Source organism: Ascaphus truei, chromosome 3 (assembly GCF_040206685.1).
Source record: "Ascaphus truei isolate aAscTru1 chromosome 3, aAscTru1.hap1, whole genome shotgun sequence".
NCBI lineage: Eukaryota > Metazoa > Chordata > Amphibia > Anura > Ascaphidae > Ascaphus > Ascaphus truei.
This window is the reverse complement of record NC_134485.1, coordinates 132,871,307-132,881,187: the sequence shown is the minus strand read 5'-3', so window position 1 is coordinate 132,881,187 and position 9,881 is coordinate 132,871,307. Positions and strand designations below refer to the sequence as shown.

Sequence of the window (9,881 nt, the reverse complement as noted above, 5' to 3'; positions counted from 1 at the left end):
CTCTCACAACATTATGGCTGGTTGGAGACAGTCCGAACCACAAGTACCGGGTCTATGGTTCTGGGCGTATACTGGGGGACGGGGACGACTCCCATTAACCCCTGACTATACCGGGGATACGCTTATCACAATGCCTTTCTGGTCTGTGCTGAAGCAGGGCATTCTGGCAGCCAAGTGGCTTGACCTTTATAAGTGAGCCTGGTTACCCCCTCTCGGAACCACAGACTTAGAAATCGCCAGCTCATATACAGTGCATAAAATATATTTATATATATACCCTTATACACCATTTTCATAAAAAATATCACAAAATTCTTCTAAGTCCTAATCTGGGTTCAAATCACCTACCTCTCTTTATCAAGTGTCGCCTTATGGTGAGTTATATCCTGCTCTAAGCAGAGAACACAAACCAAGAATGTTGCACTTGAAAAAGCCTCGGCCACACCCTCACATATTATGATATATGGAGGGTATCGTGAGATTATTATTTATAAAGAAAGGGTACTCAGAGTTTGTATAAGAAAAGGTTTATCCTTTATTGTATTACAACAATATTCAGAAATATCAGAAATATCAGAACAAGCTTCTTATAAGCCAATGGCTAACAGTTACAGTATGTTACCAATCCATTCCTAACTATGCAGAGATTATAACTAGATATGCATTGTCAATACTCACAAACCAAAAGATATTACGTCAGGCCAGCCAGTCCCAGTCTCATCTGTGTGACTTCACACTTAAGTTCGGTTCTCTTTCTCTCTCTCTCTCTCTGATCTAACATGGAGTCGGGCCAACCTAATATAGAGTGTATTAGTTACTGCGTACGTGTGTCACGTGTCATGTGTCCATACTCTGTGGTTTGTGACGTATGATGTTTACGATCTTAGGACTTGTATTTAGTAACCTTGGATTTCATAAGTTACTGTTCAAACCACGGCGTGTTTACCGTTATAAGTTCCCCTTTTTATGTCTTTGTAACCTGTCCTAATATCCTGCCACTTCTGAGCAAAACAAGCTATTATTTCTAAGACAAGAAAAACCAGGATTTTAACAATATACTCTAAGCTATACTAGGCCTTACTATGATACTACGTATATAAGTACCTGTGACCTGTATTCATTATGCGTTATATGCCAGAAAATACCTGTAATCCATAACACCCTCTCCTACACATAATTATCATATTTTTGCAAATGCAAGAAAAACTATCAAAGCAGAAAATATTCATTATGTGTACTATTGGAAGACAGTGTCACAGCTCTCTGATGTTGATGAGCTTGAACTCATAGGAGTATGTGACTGATCGCCAAAACACCCACAACTGCGCATATGTGCACAAGTTATTCCACGATGGGAAGGTATCAATTTGTAAAAATCACACAATTGTAAAGCGGGTTGATGTTGGCTTTCATACACACTCAAGAGCGTAGTATTCCAACGGGCACCAAAACAATGTTGATGTTTATTACCTGAACATGCAAGCAAAGTGGTACAATTATATGACCCGTGGCTGACAATACTGATATGACCTTCTTCAATTGTATAAAAAGACATTTGAAATATTTGACGGTGAATGTCTCTACACTTGAAGTTGGGTTGATCACCAAGAGACAGCAAAGATTTCACTTGCCAAAAATTACATAACATTAGCAAGCTACGCGGTAGCAATGTCCCATTAGGTGTTAAAACAGAAAACGGTCCAGAGGAAGCAAGAGAGTCCTGATACATAAAGTCTCTCATCGTATCGTGAACTGCATGCACTTTGCGGGGTTTCCGATTTGGCAAAACCAGTTCATCTAAGTACATCCTCATGGAGGTCTGATAGGAACGTGGTAGACGCAAGATTTGTGAAGCATCTTTCTTTTCGTCTGTGTCCTTGCAACAAAGCATACTGCAGCAGGTTAGATTTGACCTGTGTGCTTAAAACAGTATATTAGTATCTAGGTAAAAATATAAGAATATATGCTATAAAGCAAAATGTGATTAAGCTGAACGTCTCTTCATCTTCATCTTCGGAAGAAATGAGAAAATACGAAGCAAAATAACAAGGATTATTATCCCTAAAATAAAAAACAATAGTGGTTTCAAATAACCTAGGATTCCAAACGCATTTCCCAGTCCACTAAAAATACTTTTACCAGTAGATTGTAGGCTAGTACCTATCTTTGTCAAAAAATTACCTGTCATGGGCCAAAAAGTTTTCAATGATTCTCCTAGTGTAGTTAACCACTGGGGAAAATCACCTGGGTGCAAATCAACACGTAATAATTCACTGTGAACTCTCTGTAAAAGGGTATGTACTATATCATGTGTGAACCCTATAGTAACTTTCATCTTCTTTAAATGTGCCAAATAGGCTGTCATGTGAGGAAGGATCAGTGTGATAGCTGGTACCTGGAAATGTACTCCAGATGTGAATTTCTGATGTAACAGAGGTGGAATAAGTGTAGTACCATAACACTGTATACTCCCATTAACCGTGACAAGTGATGCCTGAAAAGGAGGAATATCGCAATCCTTTTCTGTAGATAACACTATGTAACTCCCATTATCTAGGCTGTGAATTAATGTAAAAGGGGTTTGAATAGGCATTACAGTTATCGGGCAGTTGCTACCTTGCATTTGATCATTGCAAGGCATGTGCTGTATAATGTCATCACAAATCAAGTAACCTCTATCAACACATCTTATAGTGCTGATGAAAAATTTACGATCACATTTCACAGACATGTATTGAAATGGTTGCGCAACCTGCATCCTTGCGAAATAAGAACCTGTGTGTGTTATGTGTCCAAAATTAAGCAGTTCCCAATTTGTTGTATACACATCTCCTGGAATAAATAATTCATAGTATAAAAAAACTTCCCATAATGAGTCATCAGGGTTATGAACCCGTCTGTGGTTTCTTTCTCGTATGTCATAAACTGTGGTTTGTGAAACATATGCCAGGATTTCAGATTCTTTCGGACTTAAATTGAGAGTCTGTGTGATCAAAGTGAGATTTAAAAGTGATATGTCAACCTTTTTACTTTGCAATGTTAACCTGATAGAAGTAATGTGATTAAGAATAACCAAAGCTTTAATTTCTTCAGATAACACTGTTATATCTGAAATTGTGTAGGAAGCAAATTTTATCATGTGATCTCTTAACACCAAAATACCTCTCCTTAATTCTTCATCATTTGAGTCAGAGATTTGACTTATAACAGAAACAGAATCACTCAGCAGGTGTCCTGTGGTTATAAGAATATCATCGTTAGTAAGCAATTTTCTTGCAGATGTTTTACTTGAAACTTTACATTCATTCATGAACTCTGTGTCATTTTCATAATACACTATGGCATTAATCGTTGCATTCGTACCCCACATTGCCTCTGAGTAGGGCATGTTAACAATATTACGTGTGGTGCACGTGTCATACTCACAGGGTTTATCATCTGGAGCTATTTGAACATTCATCAAATCGCTCATTGCCCTGATTACCGTGTCAACATTCATATGCAAACTATCATTGAGACATTTCTGGAACAGGGAGTAGACTTTGTAATTAGGTTTCATAATCACTATTCGCTCCACACACCAAAAACCTCGTAACCCAGAAAAATGTAAAAATCCTTGATCAATCATTTTCGGTTGCCAGTTAAAATAGCCTTGCGTGAGATTGTAATAAAAGGAACACGGTTTACAACCGTACTTGAATACTGTAGTGTCCTTATCACAGATTCCTTCATTAATCAATTTCTCCAATGTGATACCACACGCATTCTTGAAACCTTTACATGAATGGCTGTAGTATGTCGTATTGGTAAATGTAGCAAAGCGTGGTTGAGTGCAAGTGTCCCATGCTGTAGGTTCACGAAACAACATACCATCACCTTTTGTATTCCATTCTTTCGGAAGTGCTGCTGTCTTTAGCTGTCCAGTTTTAGCATCTTCCATCACATCTTGAAGTTTGTGTAACAGGTCCTCAGCGGTTATTGATGAGTTCCACCATCCTGAGTAAATACTGTCAGTACAAAAAACAGCAGATATATACGGTCTTACCCCCCCAGGTATTCTGTACTCTTCTTCTTCAGCACCTTCCCAGAATGCCACTCTTGGATCAGTCTGTCCATTGGGAACGAATCCGTTCTGAGTAATTTGACCTGTATTCAGATAGAAAATAGGGTATTGCTTATACCTTATATTGTCCATGGTCACACCAGGCCGAGGGCAATGATCAGCTTTCAGCTCCTTCGTTGGCCATTTACGTGTTCCTTGAAAGTCAATGAAATAACAATGTCCAAATTCAGCATGACAACGTTGTTCACGGTAGCTTTGCTGCTTCCAATGGTCATGAAGGGGTAAATCATATTTCAGGCTTGTAGATTGCAGCTTTGTTGCATCTGTGCATTCAGATGTTGTGTCACCAGCTTCCTTCCTTCTGGCGTAGTTATACCAGCTTCTTTAGCTAGCACAGTAGAATCAAACAGCACAACCTGTGAAATCCCCAAAGTCTTTCGTTTCTGGATGATAGGTTTAGGAAACGGCTTCCAATACACACCTTGAGGTATACCCACCGACTGTATGTCCACCGGTTTCAAATCGTAATGTAGTCCTCGTTTCACGATGCCGGAGTCTGGTGTGGTAATACCGTGTGCTGCTGTACGTTTCCAGTCGATGATCTCTCCTTCTTGCTGAGTCACAAAATGCCATTGTAACCTGAAAATAACGCTGGCCGATATTGCTAGAAAAGCAAAACAGATTGAGAAACACAAAATAGTCTTTAACAGTCTTTTCTTTGTGATCACCTTAGCCACTGTTTGATAGGCCTTCTGGTAAATGTTGCGTTGATCCGGTATGGCAGGTAACACATATATATGTCTTTGGTCACTGTCAGGGAAGTCAGCTTCAGCTTGTAGGACCTCACCTGCGTGATTATTTTCCACATCCTGTTGTCTTGCAATCTGTGCTTCGAGAGGCTGCAGCTCGATCGAAGTCTGTCGCAGATACGGTGTCTCCTCCATCTTGAACAGTGACATTACTGCAATGTGCTGTAGGCTTAAGATTATCGATACTCACTTTTCTTTCTTTTCCTTTTGTATCTTGGATGATAAAGGTTCTTTCATTTATCTTTTTAAGTATCGTGGTAGGTTTCTTCCACTTAGGCCGCAACGGCTTTACCTTAGCAACCCTCTCCTGGACCGAATGTCCAATCTGCGGCGTCCAAGCTGCAGGATTACGTGGTGTGTGGGCTGTATGGGAAAAAGAATCCCTCAATTCCTGTAAAATTAATATTTGTTCAAGTCTCCCTGGGACAGAAATAGAATCATTAGTAAACGGTGTATTCATAGGAGTACCATATAACAGTTCATGGGGTGTTTTACCAGTTACTGAGTTAGGAATATTATTTAGGCCAATTTGAACCGTAACTAAGAGTGGATACCACTGTGTAGGACGATTAGATAGCATTTTGGTTAAAAGTCGTTTTACCTCGTAATTTCTACGCTCAGCGATCCCAGCGCTTTCCGGGTGCCACGGTGAGCTGAAGGCCCAATCAACACCTAATGTTGCGGCCCATTCCTTGGTTTCTGCTGCTGTGAAAGCAGGTCCACCATCGGAATGAAAGGCCTTGGGCTTAGCCACACTTACTAAGGTGTTGAGACATTTAAGCGTAGAGCTAGATGTCGTACCACGAACGGGGTATAACCACGTAAACCTTGTACAAGCATCAACACAAACCAAAACATGTTTGTAGGAATGTGATGCTGGCAAAGGTCCAATATGGTCCAAATATATTAAATCAAACGGTTTGTTCGGTATTGCATTAATAATAAATGGTGGGGTCTGATGATTAGGAGCGTTCACCAACCGACATGGTTTACAGTTGCTTAGAACTGTCTTAACTGTTTTCCTCATGTTCGGCCACCAGTATTTGTGTTTCAGTGTCAACAAAACATTTTCTCTCCCTAGGTGAGGGTGTCCCACACTGTCGTGTGCTTGCGTAGCGATCTGCATTCTGCTTGCTACAGGGGGAACAATGAATTCATTAGCATCAATTACAACCATGCAATTATTGTCGACTTGTTTAAATGAGTATTTCTTAGGATACCCAGGTGGATTAGGCCTGGTGGTATCCAGACAAGCATATAACTCTGCATCGAGACTGGCTGACTTTGACTGTGCCCTTGTTAACACTTTGTTAACGGCAAATTTCTGACTTACAGTTTGCGCGAGACTATCTGCAAACTGGTTACCCATAGTATGAACCGATGAACCAAGCGTTCTGTGCGCTGGCTCGTGTACAATTTCAATATCAGGCTTTTGATCAAGATAGGCCGCAATGGCCTTCCACTTAGCTATATGCGTTAGTGGTTTCCTTTTGGCATTCAAAAATCCATTTGATCTCCAAATTGGTAGGTCCTGCAGTGCTGAACGTGCTAAATAAGCGGAATCTGTAACTATAAGTACATGTCCCTTAACTGTAAGCGCTTCTTTCATAGCAAAAGCTAATGCATGAATCTCTGCAAACTGTGCAGAGTGGTCTCCAACAGGTAATTGCCAACTATGCAACAAATTCATATGTGCATCATATTTTGCAATTCCTGAACCTGCAGATTTATTCACTCCTTCTTTGCTGGAGTCTACAGCTGAACCATCTGTGTAGAAAATGCATGTGTAAAAATCATTTGGGTGTGTTTGATTTTCCCATGTTACCCCTTCAAAGGGTGATGGGAGGTCATCTAATGTAGTTAAAGTTTTATCATGCACAAAATGTATTTGGGGATCTTCTATAATGGTATACCATTTTAACCAGCGACTTCTTAACGCCTTCCTATCCGGAATGGTCTGTTTCTGCAATGTTGCTAGTGAAGCTACTGAAGTGTATATATAGATATCCTGTCCCTGTGCCAAATCACGTGATTTTAGCACTGTGAGTGTTATCGCTGATAATAGTTTTTCAAGCGACAAATATCTCTTCTCTGTGTTTGTAAATACATAAGATAATAATGTAATTGGTACTGTTTCCATAGCATTGTAAATTCTAATGTATGCAGCTAGTGGTGAAATGTTGACATAAGCTGACAATGGTTTTGTCGGGTCGCGCTGCGCTAAGTAGGAAGCATCATTAACTGCTGCTAATAACTTTCGCAATGCCTCATCCTCAACTGTTAACCATTTAAAAGGTGTTTTCGGTCTAGTCTGCTCTGACTTAATCTCGCGTGATGTTGCGTGATGTAATGGTTCAATCAGTACATTAAAATCTGGGATAAACGTCATTGAAAAATTCAGTAACCCAATAATGCTTCTTAACTGTTTTAGTGATTTTGGAACACTGATGTTGGAAACTTTTTCTCTGTAATTAGTAGAGAGGCCTCTGCCATTTTCAGCTATTTCAAAGCCTAAAAATGTCACAGTTTCTCTTGCAAGCTGAGATTTCTTTAGGGAAACAAGGTAACCTGCTTCTGTCAATGTAATTAACACTTCTGTCATAGCTTTAAAATGCTCTTCTTCTGTGTCATGTGATAAATAAACGTCATCAACATAAATTTCTGTATTGGCAAACTTAGACAATAGTGAGACTACGTCTGCAGTGAATAAAGCTGGACTATTTACAAAACCTTGTGGTAAGCGTGTAAAAACCAATTGTTTACCTTGCCAGGTAAATGCGGTTAGCCAATAACTCTCAGGCGTGATTGGGTGGCTAAAATACCCATTGCTTAAGTCATACGTAGTTTTAAAGCGTTTACGCTGTAATCCGCTTAAGATTGAAGGTGAATGTGTGTTCTGTGCTGCCACTGAAGGTGTGACTCTGTTCACTTCCCTATAATCTAACACCATTCGCCATGAACCATCTTTTTTAGGCACTGGATATACTGCAGTATTCATTTGGCTATACTGTTCAAGCAGTACTCCTTGTTTAAGTAAATCATTGATTACAATTTGTATGCTTGGTAAGGCGGCATGATTAATTTTATATTGTGCCTGTTTCTTTGGTAGTGTAGAACATGTATTAATATTGTGTACGATTTGTTTTCTAAATCCGACCTGATTTTCCCACTGTTGAAAAATATATTTGTGTGTCATTAACCAATTATACAATTTTGTTTTATCATTAAAAGCACTTTCATTGCATTGATCTGTGATAATTTTTTCCAAGTCAAATTTCACAGTCAATTCCGTATGCTTGCGGTTTTCTGTAACTTCCTCTTTTATTGTAAAGAAGGAAGCCACATTTTTGTATGCTATAAGAAAGTCACAACCTAATCTGTCATGTTCAACTAATTCAATAGAAACTCGCCTGTCATTAATTTTTAAGTCTAAATAATATGAAGGATAAGTGCCATTTCCCTCAATTGTTTGTATCGTGATGTCGTGTACATAATTTTCATCTATTAAAATATCAGTTCTTACAAGGGATATGTCGGCTTGTGTATCTAATAGGCCAGTGTAATCTTTTCCCTTGTAGTGAATGTTTAACGTTAAGTTTGTCATTCCTCAAAGAGGAAGTCTGTAGGGAGGTGAGTTATCTTCCCAACAAATTTCTCTGTGCTCGCCGGTGTCGTCGCTGCTGCAGCCTGTTTAACCTCACGTTGGCTGTTCGTTAATCCTGAAGTCTGCGTAGCAAAACCTGTACGCTTGTCACGAAATTTAATTTCGCTAGCCTTGCCTTGCCCATATCTGTCAGGAGTTTTAATGTATTGTCTCAGATTATATCTGGACACTGCACCCTCATTACGAGCTTGCTGTTCAAAGCGTGTATTTTGTTGTGTAGTCTGTGGTGTAGGAGTGTTTTGTCTTTGTGTAGGAGTCTGAAAACTTCTATTATCTCTTTGAAAATTACCTCTTCTGTCCCACTGCTCGTCTCTAGGATAAACTGGAGTCTGATATTGGGTGAACGGAGGTCTCCACTTTCTCTCTTGGACAAGAAAATTTCCCCTCTTTTCTGCGTTCGATCTCTCAGGTTTCCTGTCACTGGCTTGTGGCTTAGTTAATCCAATCGGATCACCAGTGAGCGATCTGCCGACAAGAGTGTAAGTATTTTTCAGAATCTCAGGAACCATAATTGGTTTTTGTTCCACTGGTACACCTTGAATTTGTCTTTCAAGGTCTAACAGCAAACCCTGTCCCTTAATCAAAGCCTTCAGACAACCCCACACAATCTCATGGTTGCCTTGTGTAAAGCGTAACCCTAGAATATAAGCTGCTACAATCCCACTAGTCTTATTAACTTGTCCTAGCGTATCTGCCAGTGATGAGATCGTAACTTTTCCATGGGTTTTCTCATACACATTGCTGATGACTGAATCCCAGTCTCGTGCTTCAGCTAATGTGATTGACAAACCCGCTGGTAGCAGGGAATTCACCAAAGCAAGTTTCTGATTTGCGGTCGGTGTAGGATATACCCCATCTAAACAATGCGTTCTCTCATTAAGCCACAATGCAATGTCTTTTGGATTAGTTGGCAACTTTCCAATAGTAGCCTTAATGTTCGCCATGGGAATACAAACTTGTACCCGAGCTGGTACATCAATTAACGCTGGAGCAGCTCCTCTAATTGTGAAGAGGGCATTAACAATTTCTCTTAGCAGCGTGATTTCTGCAGTTGCATTTCCGCGCTCTGTCAGAACGTCGCGTGCTGCTGGTGTTAACTCAAGTAATGTAACTGGTGTAAATAAGTGTGTGCGATTCTCCCCATATTTCGCACCAGAATTAATAGGACCATGTCTGTCCACGCCTGTAGCAATCACAGGCTGTTGTCCCAAAATGACAGTCGCTGCATTATGTGTCAAATTAATGATCGTGTGTATTAACGGATCATATGCCTGTTGTACGTACTGATATGTGTTTGGATCAGTTGTGGTGTCTATTGTTAGATAGCAGTATCTTGCCCCAGGTC

At 39.9% G+C, this 9,881-nt stretch overlaps 1 protein-coding gene across 2 annotated transcripts; it reads right to left on the bottom strand.

The window, feature by feature from the left end:
• Positions 1-349: 349 nt before the first annotated feature.
• On the bottom strand, positions 350-9,535 carry LOC142489197 (uncharacterized). 2 transcript variants are annotated; one of them, XM_075589560.1, is made up of 2 exons: positions 8,826-9,535; positions 350-1,920 (listed from the first exon to the last, which is right to left on the bottom strand). In XM_075589560.1, the coding sequence occupies exons 1-2, from the start codon at positions 9,478-9,480 to the stop codon at positions 1,238-1,240; spliced, it is 1,338 nt and encodes a 445-aa protein (XP_075445675.1). In that variant the 5' UTR covers positions 9,481-9,535; the 3' UTR covers positions 350-1,237. The 2 variants fall into 2 exon arrangements, with proteins under 2 accessions (XP_075445675.1, XP_075445676.1); XM_075589561.1 differs by lacking the exon at positions 350-1,920 and adding an exon at positions 4,386-5,235.
• Positions 9,536-9,881: the final 346 nt, after the last annotated feature.